Source organism: Nannobrachium achirus (genome assembly GCF_963921795.1).
Source record: "Nannobrachium achirus genome assembly, chromosome: 14".
NCBI classification, from domain to species: domain Eukaryota; kingdom Metazoa; phylum Chordata; class Actinopteri; order Myctophiformes; family Myctophidae; genus Nannobrachium; species Nannobrachium achirus.
This window is the reverse complement of record NC_137821.1, coordinates 22,293,925-22,310,250: the sequence shown is the minus strand read 5'-3', so window position 1 is coordinate 22,310,250 and position 16,326 is coordinate 22,293,925. Positions and strand designations below refer to the sequence as shown.

Here is a 16,326-nt window from a genome sequence, read left to right as displayed (position 1 = left end):
CTGTCTGATGAATTTGCTGTATCACCGAATGAAGCTAAATTAAATTATGTAAAAATGTTTAAAACGTTGTTTTAAACATGTTAAAATGTTTTAAATGGACAAAAGAAACATGGGACTTGTTATTTATTGTTATGTCTGTAGGAAAATACAGTATATATCATCTGGTGTGACAATCAAGTCATCTGGCGTGACAAGCAGATATGTCACACCAGATGACGAAGTGTCACACCAGATGACGTTTTCTGCATTTAGGACTACCTTGAGGCTACCAGGTACACATTAGCATGCTAACAACATGCTAGCTATAACAAAACAACCTAGATTTACATGTAATTATGACCAAAGTTTCAAATAACTTTTGCTTTATTAATGAAAAAGGTGTCACACCAGATGACATCCAGAAGTGCCACACTTGTCAAAGTTTCAACAAGATGGCATTTCATGAAAATGTTAAAATCATAACTCACCTCAGACACCTGTCTTGCAGTTGTGCTGGGAGTGCTGAATAGCCTTACAGAAGAAGGACCTCTCTAGCCCAGTAGGTGTCCAAATTATTGCCTGTTTAATTTTTCCAAACTAGTGTCACACCAGATGATTTTGGTTTGGGGGACAAAATCTTTTTGATCAGAAATGACTGAAAACATTATGCTTGGACTTTGAAAAGATATAGGCTCACAAATAGACATTTTTTTTTGCCTAAATTCATTTTTAAATGAATTTTAGCAATTATTTTTCTTAGTTTTATTCAAGTTCCCACTTTGAGAAACAAGGTTGGGACAGTCACACCAGATGACATTTACCATGTTTGGTTGAAGATTCTGAAGAAATGAGGAATGAAATGTTTTAATCTTGAGTAAGTTCACATAAAGCTTAATGTCCTGCACAATATTCAGAAGGTTTTTGACAAATATATTTTTTATTTATACATGTTTGACACCGAGGACAGCGAAAACGCTACGTCACGTCACCCACCCTTATACAGCCAAGAGCCAGGAGAGACGTGACGTCTACGGTGAACGTGAACGAATCATTAATTTTGAACGGATCATTGCCGTGAGCGTCTACATTTGCCAGTAGATGTCACTGTGGCGCTGCTGTTTATTGTGTTCTAGCTCTGGTCCACTAATATTGTGTTCTACTTCTAGAAGAACAAGAAGGAGAAGTGTATCCAATTTACATTTCAATGTCACAGTGAGATGACAAGACATTAGCAATGGTGGACAGTAGCCTACTTAAGTAGGCCTGGTAGTCTAGTAAAGATGACTCTGAGAGTATAGCCTATAGTAGCCTATTCTTTGATTGATTGAAGGCTTTATTAGAAGTTTGCATAGGAAAATGTACAGATTCATGACGGTACAATTCACTGGTACAAGGTCTACTAAAAGGAGATCCATGAAAAGACTAAGCTTATTTCAACAGGAAACCATTTAAGTATCTCATATAACATTGAATGACAGACAAATAGAACACAGTACTATGCAGTAGATATGTAAAGAAAAAAGGGGGAAAAAAAAGAAAAGAAAACAGTAAATCTAAACAAACAGTAAGTACAAGGAATATACAGTAAATCTAAACAAACAGTAAGTATATACAAGGAATATACAAGTATACAAGTATATACAAGGAAGGGGCAGGGAGGGTAGGGTTGGGCTAGGTTTTTTACCAGTTGCGAACGGCTGCTGCCTGTAAGTGGTTTTTCAGGGCAATTTTAAAGGATGCTAGTGATCCACACTCCTTTATGGCCTTCGGTAAGGCATTCCACATTTTTGTGGTATAGCAGAAGAACAAGTTCGACCCTTTCTTTGAGTTGACTCTGGGTTGAACGTGATCTGTGGCACTGCCTCTGGTGTTGTAATTATGGACATCCTTAACGTTTATAAAGTATTTTGACAGGTTGGGTATCATAGTGGTGTAGTGTATCTTGTACACCAGGCCCATTGCAATTTGCTGTACTCTGTCATCTACTCTGAGCCACCCCACTCTTAACTGGTGAGTAGCGGTGAGGTGAGTCTGATAGGGAAGGTTAAGCAGGACCCTAAGTTTATTTTGGGCTGTTTGGAGTTTAGTTTTAAGGGCCTGTGGGGCAAAGAGGGGCTGGATTATTGCACCAGCTATGGTCTTCAGTGTGTTGAAGTTGACCATTGGGGCGATCCTCTGTAGGAAACGAGTTCGTTGGTTGATTTTTTTTATTACTTTTGAAGTCATCTTTTCGCTGGAAAGATTAGCTTCAAGGATACATCCTAAGTAAGAGATTTCGTTCTGTACTTTACTTGAGTATTTGTATTTTTGTAATTCACTTTTGACTCCACTACATTACTAATGAAATTTAATTTCAGTAGATCAGTTCAAATCTACTGTAAATGGGTAAATAATGTAGCTATTCATTATTGATAGAATAGAAAGTAAATGTGCTTTTTAATTTGTATTTTTAAAGCACTTGTAGTTGTTAATATTTGAAAAGGAGAAGAAGGCTATCTGTAGGCCTCCTGTGGTTGAGAATGTTGTCCACCACATGTAGTAATCTGAACTGTGTGTGTAAATTGAGAAACGCTTGATTGATTGAATACTTTATTAGCAGGCACAGGAAAATAATTTTCAATTTACAAGGTCTGCAAAGAGGATTTTAAAAGGTTTTTAAAAGTCCTTTATTGTACTCAATTAGTTCTTTACCAGTAACTGATTCCAATTCTGAATGGCTTAGCCTTGTAGCTGGTTGTCTATTGGATAAGGATAGACTTATTATCCTTCTGAGAAAAGCTGAGGAGGAAGAATGATTCCACAATTCCGGGTCATTATTTGGTTGAAATGTAGTTAAAACTATAAACATTTTTTGTATCTGTACATTTTTCAGACCATGCAAGTATAGACAGAAATAGCATCATCTTACAATGAGGATTATTGAGTTTGAAAATACTCTATAATTGTGGGCTCGCCTGAAAGGCGAGCACACGTATGTTATCTTCATTATTGTGGGCTCGCTGAAGGCGAGTCCACCTTGTTCTACCCCAGTTTATATTTATTGTGGGCTCGCTGAAGGCGAGTCCACCTTGTTGTACCCAAATTTATATTTCTTTTTTTTATAACTTCCAAGTTTCCGTACCCTTTCTTAGGGTTTATTTTCTCGTGCTAATCAGTCTTAAAGTGCAACATTTTGCACAGATGTAGCTCAGGGCATGCTCTAACGATTTAGCTAGGGCGCCCGTGTCTGCGACATTCAGGGTCGCCACAGCGGCCAAATCAAGTTGGGCTCCCATCGACTTTCAATACAGGAGGAAAATACCCAGAAAACACTTTTTTTCTGGGTATTTAAGTAGGATGTGAGGGGTATAATTAGGGGTTTGTCATGATGCTGAATCCATTGCAAGCATTTGTTTTGCACAAAAAACAAACATTCCTTGGTCTACAAATGGCCCCAGATGGTTTAGTGATGAAAAGTGATGAGTCATCACTTTTCAGAGTTTTGTGGGTGTTTTCTGGAGCTGTGGTGACCCCGAATCACAATGTGATTATCGAATCATCGTACTTCTGCGTGCACATTTGATTCTTTGTACAGCCAGGCGATGGCTCAACCCCCCCAATGACAGAGCTTCTCAGATAAAATAGTTTTGGAGGCAGACCCTGGAAGTGTCACAGAGACTAGATTTATTTAGGAAGCATTGTTAGCCGTCTGAATATAATTTTTAAAAATCGCACCAGTGCGAAGTGAGCGGTTAATGATGTATATATTGAAAAACAAATTTAGTAAAACCTTCACAACATGATGTCAGAAAGTATGACAGAACTGTGACATCATTCACAATATAAATAACAAATCCACTTGATAATTCATAGTTATTATATCTCTTATGTTATTTATTGAAGAACACAAAGCCATTCAATAGGATATGTCTGGCATATTGCAGTGTGTTATTTTCAAAGCCATTCAGAAACCAAAGAGGCCAGAGAGCCTCATGAATGTGTAATGAAGGACTTTAACGCAACAAAGACCCAAGGACTATGACCTAATCAAGAGGGACAGCAGACCAATAGGACATGAGCATATTAGATTTTGATCTGACAAAACTTAAAGTCTACACCAAGGTCCTTGTCATCAAGGTATGGGACGACCGTTTAACCAAACCAGAAAGATATTTCACAGACTGAACCCTCCCGGAAGGATTGCCTTTAAGGGCAATCAAACAACGATTTGAAATTCAAAATCAAATGGTCTGTTCTGTTTGGCCAATTCATAACATGAATGGTAGATATTCTTTGGTTAAAGACAGACTGGCAAACCAATCAGAGGCCTCTGTGTCTATGAGGTACTATTTTTTGACTAAACACATTATTTGATTGATCTGTGCCTGTGTCTATGACATCATGAACAAATAAGTGTTTGATTGGTCGGTACACATTTTTGGAGCTGTGTGCAGCTCCCTATACGTGGCTGTGTGGGTCTGTCTGTGTGTCTGTCTGTGTGTCCGTCCGTCCGTGTGTATGTAGCCTGAACTTCGGCGCGTAACTAGTGCCGCACCATTTACGCCACTCGCGCAATATATACATCAAAATGTGCGGCTCGGCCGGGAATGGTGTTCTATTACCTTTCGTTCCGATCCGCCTTACCATGCCGACGTAATCGGCAAAAAACGACGCTTAATTGTCCCCATTGACTTATAATGGGGCAAGAAATCACTTTCAAGTATTTTTCTCTCGTAAACCATAGGAGCTATAGTTTCAAACCTCGGAGAGGAGATTCATAATGATTTTAAGAATGAATCGAAAAATAATTACATCACTCGGCCTCATGGTGGCGTTATAACGGCCCACTTTACGTTTTGCCCCGTAACTCTTGAACCGTAGATCGGAAAATTAAACGTATTTTTTCCCTGGATTCCTTGGGTCAAGACGCATCTCCCCATATAGGCCACGCCCATTTGCGCCAGGATAGATTTTCCGCCATCTTGAATTTTCTCCAAAACACACTTTTTGCTCCTTTTCCTAGATATTTTCTTCAAATGTCACAAAAATCGGTACACATGATCTACACACACACACACACACACACACACACACACACACACACACACAGCTCCACTTCACACGGGTGTGATTTTTTGTGTTTGATTGGTCTGGCTAACTCATGAGTCATGACATCATCATTAGGGTAACATGAAGCAGGCCATAGGAGCGGTTTGTACAGCTCAAAAAAGGGAAAAAATAAAAGCAATTGCCAAAAATCTGCTTACGTCAGCAGAACACTAGGCCTACATATAGCTGCTTTAATATCACAATATATACCATAGCCATAGGAAGACAAAATATTGCAATGCAAGTTTTTGCCAGACCCATGAAATGGGTAGGCCTACATAAGCAAATGTCGGTCTGTCCGGGTTTTCTATATAAAGGGTATATATGATGATGACATGATGATGACATGCCTACAAAAGGCATGATGTCATAAATGATGATGACAGACAGGGGGTCTGGCACAACCAGGTTGACCTGGTCTAGTTTCTTTTCCAGTATCGTGCAGCCCTACATTTTACCCTGCATTTATTGGTCAAGATCCATTTGTATGGTTACTTAATTATATAATGTTAACCACAGTAACTGTTAAAATTGGAGAAGAGCCATTGCTTTTATCCTCGTCTCATGTTTGTTGGGCTGTCCTACACGTCTCCGGAGCTGAAACAAAGTTACAGTAAACATTTATAACAGGATACAGTGACATTCTTTCAGTACTTTTTATGCTCATCTCAACAGAACTCATCCATCCATCCATGGCATGAAAACACTTGACTCCAGTCAGCTGAAATTCCGGCCCGGTCGGACGTCAATGTGACTGCGTCAATGAAGTCGTCGCGACGCAGAGCAACGCAACGCCGCCAGTGGAGCCTTGGGCTAAGGGACTTTCCGTCCCGTCCAGAAGGCAGCGGTGCAAGATAGGAAATTCTTTATCCTCTCCGGGGAGAGACACGCGATCATACTCCGGGAATCCAACGAGGTTCCCAGGACGGTGATCTGCTGAGAGGGAGACAGCACGCTTTTTTCAAAATTGATACTATCTCGGTGTGGCGTGCCACCTCCTGACTCGAGCTTGTGCTTATGAGCCAATCGTCCAGGTATTTGGCTATCCTGATGCCCTGCCGCGTCAAGGGTTCGATCGCCGTTTTTGTCACCATGACGAAGACGCGAGGGCTTAGTGACAGGCCGAAGGGGAGAACAGCGTATTCGTACACTTTCCCCTGAAAAGCAAAACGTAGGAATTTGCAATGAGGCGGGTAGATCGAAACGTGTGTGTACGTGTCTTTCAGATCGATCGAATTGAAGTAGTCATTCTCCCTCACTGACCGCAGCAGGCCGGCAGGAGTCAACATTCTGAATTTGAAGGTTTCAGACCGTATAGGTCCAGTATGGGCCGTAGCCCCCCCCCCCCCCCTTCTTTTTTGGCACCAGGAAATACTCGGAGTAGTACCCGAGACAGAGTTTGTTCCGCGGGATCTCCCTTATAGCGTCCTTTTGAAACTGAGCCTGTATTTCCTCCTCCAGAGCAATGGCTTCCGGACCGGAGGCTCTGGTGAAAATCACCTTGGAAGACAGTGGCGGCTTTGTTTCGAATTGCATTCTGTAGGCCTTTGTTATGGTGCAAAAGATCCAACGGTTGGGATTGCACCGCTTCCATTGTGCCGCACACACCGCTAGCGGTCTGTATAAGGGCACTGGCGCCACTGGATCCGTCATAACATTTGTCAAAGTCTCGGGGAGTGTGAGTCCCACCAGCGGGGGACTCCCTGTGACATGAACCTCTCGCCTGGGGGGCAGGGGTACTTCCACAAACAAACCTGCGTGAGATGGCGGCAGTCGTGATGTCCCTGGCTCCATGACGTGGGGACGTTGAGCCGGACGTGCTGGTGCGTTGAACGAGTGCTCCGGGGATGTTAACCCCGCCTGGGGAGTGCCATGGCATTGGTCCGAATTTGTTAAGAATACTATGCCTAACTCTAACCCTAACCTTAACCTCAGTAACCCTAACTAAATTCGGACTAATGAACCTTCGGACTAATGAACCTTCGGACTTATGGCATGGTGGATTCCACTATCTCCTTGGTTTCTTTGCGGGCAGTGACCCGCTTCTGAAACATCTGGATGCCCCCTGCCATGATCTCCATCGACCGTCGGGGAACTGTCAAGGTTCTGGAGTTTGGTCCTCTCGGTGGACTCCTTCTCCCACTTGATCTTGCTCAGCCAGCGGGTGGTCTCTTGCTGCATCACGTGGTCCATGGCGCGACCTATCCACGCTACGGCGTGAAAGTTAAGGTCCACCAGGAGCTCCTCGGAGGCGGTGATTTTCTCGAAACAATACCTTGATGGAATTGGCGAGGAGGCCAGCTGCGTTGAGATCCCTAGTGGCGTGGCCCTGTACGTTTCTCTGGAGCTCTTGGACATATTCCTTTCATAGGAGTCAGAGAAGGTGGGTTTGGGGCCCGTCAGGATGAAAGGAGCGTTACTGCTGTCTGCTTTCAGGGCCTTGGCTTGCAGGGTGGCGGCCAGAGCATTCCCCACGTGGGGACATGTGGGGATGCCTAACTCGTGAGCCCCGGGGAATTCAGTGACAAAGGTCAGCTTATCCGGGTCCCTGTGTTGTGGTCCAGGACTCGTGCAGGGCCTCCTTGAAACCAGTAATCTCGGGCAAGAACTTCATCACCTGCGGTTGTGGTTCGGAGGGGTCCTTGCCCAGGCGGGGCGCCTTGGTGGCCACTGGCCGCTCTTCCAGGTGCACTGGTAGATTGGATCTGCACGTGGCCCTCTCCAAAACAGCCCACGGGTCCATGGAGATGGGCGCAGAGGTGGCGGCGGTGGAGCCGCTCTTCGCCGCTGTGGTTCCAGTGAGCCCGTCTCGGGCTGTAGTGGAGCCGGATGCGGAGGCCTGGGGGGCAGACGTGGCTACCCCTGATTTCAGGTTTCCAGCGTCAGCCGCTGGAAAAGACATCTGGGCCGCCGACACGCCGACGGCCGGAGGTGGAGTAGTAGTCGATCCTTGGGAGAAAGCGAGGCCTGCCTGTAGCCCCTGGGGCCCGGGAGAAGGTCCCTGTGCCGCGGGCTCGGCGGAGCCCAGAGACGCTCGAGATGCAGGGGGAGGTGGGGAAAGCAGTGACTCACTTTCGGAGATGGAGATCTCGGGTGGGGTCCCCAGGTCCTTGGATTCGTCCTCCTCCGCCCGCTGTTGGTGAGGAGTAAGGCCCTCAACCTTGTCCCCATCTGATTCCTCCTCAAAGTTGCCGTAGGAGAAGCGCGAGGAAGTGCCGCTGGCCCGCGAGGAGGCAGGGGAGCGGCGTGACTGGGCCTCCATGTGGGGAGAAGCGGCCGGCTGGGCCGCAACGGTGGTCGCTGTCCCCGCTGTCTCCGCCGGAACGCCGAAGGAGAAGGTGGACACAATCACGAGGAGGCCCGCTGCCATATCGGCACGATGCTGCCGAATGAGCAGGGGAACGCTGAAGCATGGCTGGCAAACCGGTTCTTCGTCGAGGGCCTGCACGGCATGGTCCCAGCCTAGGCATCGAATTCAGGTAGGGTGGGGGTCATCTAGGGCGAGGGAGAAGGGACACCCCTTGGTCCCACAGACGGCTAGAGAACTCGGAAAACACGCTTTCGTTCTGCTATGTTTCGTTCTGCTATGTTTATCATACTCCGGGAATCCAACGAGGTTCCCAGGACGGTGATCTGCTGAGAGGGAGACAGCACGCTTTCTTCAAAATTGATACTATCTCGGTGTGGCGTGCCACCTCCTGACTCGAGCTTGTGCTTATGAGCCAATCGTCCAGGTATTTGGCTATCCTGATGCCCTGCCGCCTCAAGGGTTCGATCGCCGTTTTTGTGACGAAGACGCAAGGGCTTAGTGACAGGCCGAAGGGGAGAACAGCGTATTCGTACACTTTCCCCTGAAAAGCAAAACGTAGGAATTTGCAATGAGGCGGGTAGATCGAAACGTGTGTGTACGGGGCCAGTAGCTAAAGCCGGTAAGGACGTTGCAGCTTAGCTTAGCTTAGCAACGCGGGCTAACAAGCTAGTATCAACACACGTGAGTTGAGAAGCGGTGGAGAATTCTTACCGCTGTTTAGGATGTAGAAAACTGGAAAGATGACTGAAGAAAAGTCGCGGAGCCGGTGGACTAATCCCTTCTTGTCGCTTTCGGCTATCTCCGTGACGATTAGATCTTCTCTGAAGTAGTTTGTTAAATTGTTGGCTAGGAGCAACAGGGAAGTCACCGGTTTTATAGGGTGCCGCCGGGGCGGGCCTTATAACATGATTGACATGCCCTTCGGCCAATAGGAATTGACCTTCGGGAGCAAACGTGTGACATTTCTGTGTGATCTTGTCGGCTAGCGCCTTCCCATAGGAGGAAATGCTGACTGGCGGAATGTAAACAAACAGATTTTCAGCTGACTGGATTCAAGTGTTTTCATGCCATGGATGGATGGATGAGTTTTGGGCCAGGAGAAATTAAATAGAAAACAAGATGGAATCTATTGTGCTTATATGATAATGAATACACAGAGATCAATACTGTACTTACGTGACATTATAATGGATCTATAAAAAAAAAAAGAAAAGAAAAAAAAGATTAGAGTAAGTTATACCATAAGCTATTGAACCAAATAAAAACATAAAGGCCTAACAAATCAAGTAATATTTGAATCTGAAAGAAGTGACACTCCTAACATTAATATTTCACAATAAAAGCATGTGGAATTAGCAAAATATTGGATTGGCTCTTTAAAGGTATAAACTGTACCATTTTCATAGTCATCAGGGTTCTAGATTACTCCATAGACGCTGGTGTCGCCTAAAGGTAAACATAAGCATCAATGTGTCAATTATATCAAAACATGGTTTTATTTTACTAAATTCTTCTGCTAAACAAACAAAACAATGTGACAAAGGTATTTCGATAAAGGACATTCATTGTTTAATTTTGTAAGATCTTTTTTTATTATTATTTGACTCAGTTGGCCTTGTCAGAAATATCCTTAATCAACATGATTGAGCTGGATTACTCCATAGACACTAGTGTTGCCTAAAGGTAAACATATAAGCATCAATGTGTCAATTATATCAAAACATGTTTTAATTGGGGCGCCTGGTGGCCTACTGGTCCAGGCGCATACCACTTAGAGCTTAGGCAAAAAGAAAAATACTGACCATGCTGCAGTGGGAGATACACATCATCAGGAGCCGCGCTTTGATTGATGTTCTGGTAATCAGCTGAGCTCTGTTGGGTCCCCTGAGACTGAACACGACTGTAATTGTAATAAATCATTATTTAATAGAAAATAAGTTGGATGGAATCAGGATGGAATCTACTGCTGTCATGTTCATGAATAGACACAGATCAGTACTGTACTTACCTGACACAACATGGATCTGTAAATTGAAAAGACAAGTTAAATCGTTTAACCTTTTACATAAAGTAGTACTCACTCACCAAAGTCATCAGTATGGTTCATGGCGAGTTCGGCGCCCCCTCGGCGCCCCCTCTAGGATGGCGCTCTAGGCGACCGCCTATACCGCCTATAGCTAAAAACGGCCCTGGCGTCCAGAGCTTATCTCACTCCTGTACCGTTCAGTGCCAAATTTGTTGTGCGCACTGCCATTAGACCACCAAAGTACGAGAAGTTTTTGTTTTGTTTTCACGTTTAATACTTTTTTTAAATATTGCTCTCATCATGCTCTCATGTCACTCTGATATCCGGCACATCTTGTCCACGTATCCGTGTATCTCTGAAGGTCAAGCCTGACACTGTGGTTCCCCTGACACATCACTGTGACATCACAGGTGATATCACAGGTGACATCACCTACGTATGTAAAATTCCATATACATGTGTAACGGAGGTGATCCAAACATCCCCACCCGGTTTCGAACCCGGGTTTCCCGCGTGAAAGTCCAATATCTTAACGATCACTCCAAAGGGATATAACTACGGTAGGAGGGCAGATACTAGACTTTTGAGGCTTCAGGCTGGGGCTGCGACTCTCTCCGCCACACTCACCCCCCTTTGACCTCCTCCTACGGGTAAGCCCGGATGCAGGTCACGGCACCAATGTAATGGAGGTGATCCGAACCTCCCCACCCGGCTTCGAACCCGGGTCTCCCGTGTGAAAGTCCAATATCTTAACCATTACTCCAAAGGGATATCCCTATGGAACGAGGGCAGATACTAGACTTTTGAGGCTTCAGGCTGGGGCTGCGACTCTCTCCACCACACATGTATGGGTATTCCCCAGAATCCCTTTTATGCCCATATATGAAGATCCCTGATGTCATCGATGTATATCACTGGCCCGATGACCAAGACATGGCCCATATCTGTGTGGCTGGTTCAGATGGGGATCTCCCAGAATTTTTATGCCCATACAGTATATGGAGATCCCTGGTGTCATCAATGTTAAGCCCATATCTAACAGGACTGGGAATGCCCATATATGGAGGAAGAAAGACCATATCTGTGTGGCTGGTTCAGATAGGGATCTCCATGTATGGGCATAAAAGGGATGTACTAATACAGTGCATGGATCTTCATATATGGGTACCAGTGTGTCTCCATACAGTATATGGGTAACTGGTCCGATATAAAGGGTGAGGTCGCATGTCACCATGAGGCGTCTTACTAGTTAATATGATCAGTGTGATCAATATTGATTGATTGATGTTTGTATTGATATAAATGCATAAACAAGACCATGTATTTGTGCATCTGTCTAAAGGATCTTTCTTAACTAGGTGTATTCTGCATGTCACAGGTCTGTTTAAGCCATTTTATTATCGTTGTAAGCATTTTGTAACTGTATTATTGTTATCATTATTATCATTAAAGCAGAGTTCTCTTTCTTACTAATACGTTATCCTATCCCCAAACAGCAAAAGGAACAGTACATCTCATCCTTTAGAATCTTACAGCTTCTCTAATGTCTGAACATTATCAACAAACGCACCTCTGTATTTCTTCCAAAGACACAGGCCCAGAATCAGCAGAAAGATGGAGGCTCCAGCCCCCGTCAGAGGGTAGAAATACAGAGGGAGAGACAAAGAGGTCAGAGATGGAGGGAGAGAGACAGAGGGAGGGGGAGATAGAGTGGGAAGTAGCGAGAAAGAGGAATAGTCGTTGTCTTTGGAGGCTGGAGAATGTGAAGCATGAGTTACATATTACTCATAAACACATATTTCAAGAGCTGTGAATCTCTTTTAAATGTCAATAATTTCCATGTAAATCTAAAGATGGACAATGTTGATTGGACAGAGTTTAGTCTGTAAAAACATTGACCATGTGGTGTGTAACAGAGCAGCACGGCTTATGCGACAGTATACATACGGTATACATACTGTATCTATATCAGCTAAAGTTAACTTGACATTGTCATATTGTAATTTAACTATGTGCAGACTTTAAAACTGGTTACCCCGAAAGGAGAGGCTTTCGTGTGTCTCTTGACCCTGATTGGCTTGTGACAATGGGAAGGTGGTTTGAAGACACCACTTTTGGTGTATTGTATTATTATTATTATTATTATATTATATACATAATATAAAGCAAAGTGTCACCTCTCACAACCATCCTGCTCTCTGCTGACTCTCCAAGGCCAGATATTTCACACTTGTAGAATCCTTCATCAGACTTGGGAACATTGTGGATGGTCATTTGTCCTGTAGACTCAGTCCTGATGAGGGACCCATCTTTATAGAAATCAGCAGGGAGGCCAGAGGTTGGTTTACCAGTTGTATGGTCTTTGGACAGGCAACGGAGTTTGACATCACTTCCTTCCATCACAGGAAGTAGAGGACTCTCCAGGATCAAGTTTCCACCTAGAACCAATTGCAGGTTGAGTTACTGTCAGGGGCATAGTTCTGCCGATTTAAAATCGCTACAGCGCTAGTTGCGCTGTCCCCCCCCCCCCCCCCCCTCCCCCCCGTTTTCTAACCTTAATTAACATTTTCATGCCTACTGTATGGTTCCTATCGCTAGTTAAAAATTGCCTTCCAACCACCATCATATTCATTTTGTCGAAATGTGGTCCAATGTATTTTAAAATAAAGTGGCGGGGGGGGGGGGGGGGGGGGGGGGGTGTCCGGCTGTGTTCTTCTTCGTGTGCTGTATTTCGGGAGGCTCCGACTAGGGATGGCCAACGTTTAACCGTTACCGTTAAACCGATAAGAAATTGGTTAGTAAGCACTAACGGTTAATTTTGACCGATAAAAAAAAAAAAGAAAAGGGAAATCAACCCATGTGTCACACCAAAAGCCCCGTACACCAATATCTACGCAACATCAAGTCACCAACCATGCAACTACATTTCTGGACACCAATGTCTGTGTAACATCCATGCATTCATGCTACCGCGAGTCTGCGACGCTGCTGTACAGTACACGCTGACTTGTTCATCAGGAAACAAATGATCCCTCGTCGATTGGATTTTACAAAACAGACCCCCGTTGTCACATTGAATCCCGTTTAAGAAGAGCTTAAAACACAACTTTCTAATGTTACATCCCAGTAAACACTAGCTGTCATTTAGCCCAATGGTTATGGTTAGCCCTCATTTGAACCGTCTATCGTCAGTCTGTCTATAGACCGATTGTAGCTGATTACATTTAATCCATTATTCCATACTTGTTGATTAAAAAAACAGCTTTAATATCCACACCTGGTTTTCAAATATTGGACTAAAGTAATTTTAAGAGCCAATTTCACTATATAGTCTAGTTGAGTTGTAGCCGTCATCTGAACGCTTCCATTTAACGATATATCACCGTTTTGGACAAACGTGTGTTAGACCATCTTTTTTTTTAAATACATTTTTATCAAGTTGTTCATTATCAGATGCTAACAGTATCTCATCCCGGTTCTACCTTAATAGTTGTAGTTTAATTGCATCCACTGAGCAGTTTTCTGGCCATTGCACATCATTTAGGCGTCTAAAAGACGTGCTGGGCAATACCTTTGAAAAATTCTAAAAGTGTAATAAATAATGGCATAATGCCGTGGTACTGCTCATGACAGCATACTATTACTTCTCTGAGTTACATAATTAATTCTGACACCAACAGACACAAACACACAAGACTGCAGCCACATCCCCACCCCACCATACGATAATGATTAAATAAAATTGTTTTATAGCTATCCATCAATATAAAGTTAGTTTGTGTTGTCAAACAAAATGCACCGACGTAAAACGAACAGCGGGAGGCGATATGTCAACTTCTAATAGCTGCTGGACACATGTAAGTTACAACGTGTGGCCGTGGTCTAGCGGTAGCGCGCAGGTCTCATTATCAGAAGGTCCCGAGTTCGTACCCCGTCGATTCCCTGTGTCAAATAATAACAGTGCTAGAATGCATTTCAAATATGATCAGCTGCGGTGGTTCAGATAGCATACGGCTCTCAGAACCAAGGAATAGTGATTTTAAACCCTGCTGGCTGCCATCATTTTCACTACATTTTCACTACTTTCGGTGGCCGCTAGCGGCCGCTAACGTCGTTTAAATGACGGTGATACAATGTCTAGTCTATGTATAGCCGTTGAAAAAACTTTAAAATTTAAACTCGTCACAGACCGGATCTAGCTAGACGTCCGGTTTCGGCGAAGACGTCATTTGAACGTGTTATAACCCCCAAATTGCTTAGTGGGATGTTGATGACGTGAGGAACGCTAAAGTCGTCTTGGTTACATAGTTGGCTATGCGAAAATAACAAAGCTCAGAGTCGCAAATTCAATGACACACAAAACACAGGCGAGAGAGAAGGAAATGAATGAAATGGATCACGTTTAGCCGATTCAACCATTCCAAAAGTCATACGATTGGAAGTTATTGCTCTACTACATGCGGCTACATGCGAGCGTCTCCGACGTCTCGCTGCTGCCGCTGCTGCTGTTTTGTTAGGCGACTGCCAGGGAGTGCACAGAATTTTAGAGAGGCATGGGCTGACATTTCTAAAAGGGCCTTTTCAGACGGATAAAAGTTAAGGGCGCAAGCCCCTTTTGCTGTATGTGCGCACGTGCCTGGCGAGCGCATCACATTAGACTGATCACTCATTTCAATCCCACCGTTTCTTTGCAAAAACACATTTCTTTTAGAAAACATTTGTATTCTTGTTTCTCCCAGTTTTATTGTTTTTAATGTGTAAATATAGCACTTTATTATGGGGAAAAACGTGTGTAGGCCTATTTTCCTTTTTTAAATCGCTAAAATAGCGCATTTTTTAACACATTTCCTTAACGGTTAACGGTTAATTAACTGATAAGGCCTGACGGTTATCGGTTAAGAAAAAATCGCACCCGTGCGAAGTGAGCGGTGCAAAGGCGATTTTCATTATGCATGTGATCCTTAATAGCGTGACGAAAAAAGAAATATAGATTTTCATATATTTGAATATTTTGTATTGTAATTTCCTCCTTGGCCTTTTGAGAATGTGCATGCACAATTTCATTCCAATTGCACGCTGTATTAATGATTTGAGGCATTTTGTTCGAAGATTGTGTTTATATTGAAGCTGCAATCCGTACCTTATTTTAACCATTTTAACCCTGGCATCACTGCTTTGGGCATTAAATACGACAAATTCGATACATCTGTTTGTGAGACTGTCTCAAACATGATTTTAGATGTGAACAAGAGGAAACTAAGGCAAATGCTAAGGAATGGACTGCCTTTAGCAACCCTTGACTATAATCCATTGAGTAATCTCTGACGTTATGGTGATATATGTCATAGTAATAAATATGGAGGTAAAACAGCATGCGCAAATCGTCATTGCAACAAGTCATGTTTATATGTTACGTAACCAGAACCCCTGGTCAGTATATAAAATGTGAGAATTTAGATTATATTATTCCACTTACAAGACAGAAACGTATTATAGAGGACGTGCAACTGAAGAGAGGGTTATAAAGCAATTAGGAAACAGAGGGAAAACAGACAGGAGGTCAGACAAACAACTTGGAGCCAAATAGAGCTACAGTATAAAGCGATAAAGAGACAGAGGGAAAACAGACAGGAGATCAGACAAACAACCTAGCCATTACGCCTGGACCTTTCATGAACTTTAAACCAGCAGAGATCTGACACCACTCAGATGTCTTGAATGAGTTTGAATGAGTTTGTATGCATAGAGCCAAATAAAGCTTTTTGAGGGTTATAAAGCAATTAGGAGACAGAGGGAAAACAGACAGGAGGGCAACCCAGCACTTCTTGGCATTGTCCGTCAGTCAAAGTTAGAGGGAAAGGTCTGAGCAACCCAATATCCTGGACATTTCCTAAACCAGGTTCAGACAAACAGCCTGGCCATA

The 16,326-nt window shown here is 43.7% G+C and overlaps 1 protein-coding gene across 1 annotated transcript in view; it reads right to left on the bottom strand.

The window, feature by feature from the left end:
- Positions 1-4,289: 4,289 nt before the first annotated feature.
- Positions 4,290-16,326, bottom strand: part of LOC308298472 (Fc receptor-like protein 5) — a 38,501-nt gene continuing 26,464 nt past the window's right edge. The window contains exons 9-15 of the mRNA XM_080742078.1: positions 12,581-12,841; positions 11,974-12,156; positions 10,386-10,401; positions 10,180-10,277; positions 9,773-9,823; positions 9,554-9,570; positions 4,290-5,664 (exon numbers count right to left, since the gene is read on the bottom strand). Coding sequence (XP_080598204.1) covers positions 9,795-9,823; positions 10,180-10,277; positions 10,386-10,401; positions 11,974-12,156; positions 12,581-12,841 — 587 coding nt within the window. The 3' untranslated portion in view covers positions 4,290-5,664; positions 9,554-9,570; positions 9,773-9,794. The remainder of the gene's footprint in view (positions 5,665-9,553; positions 9,571-9,772; positions 9,824-10,179; positions 10,278-10,385; positions 10,402-11,973; positions 12,157-12,580; positions 12,842-16,326) is intronic.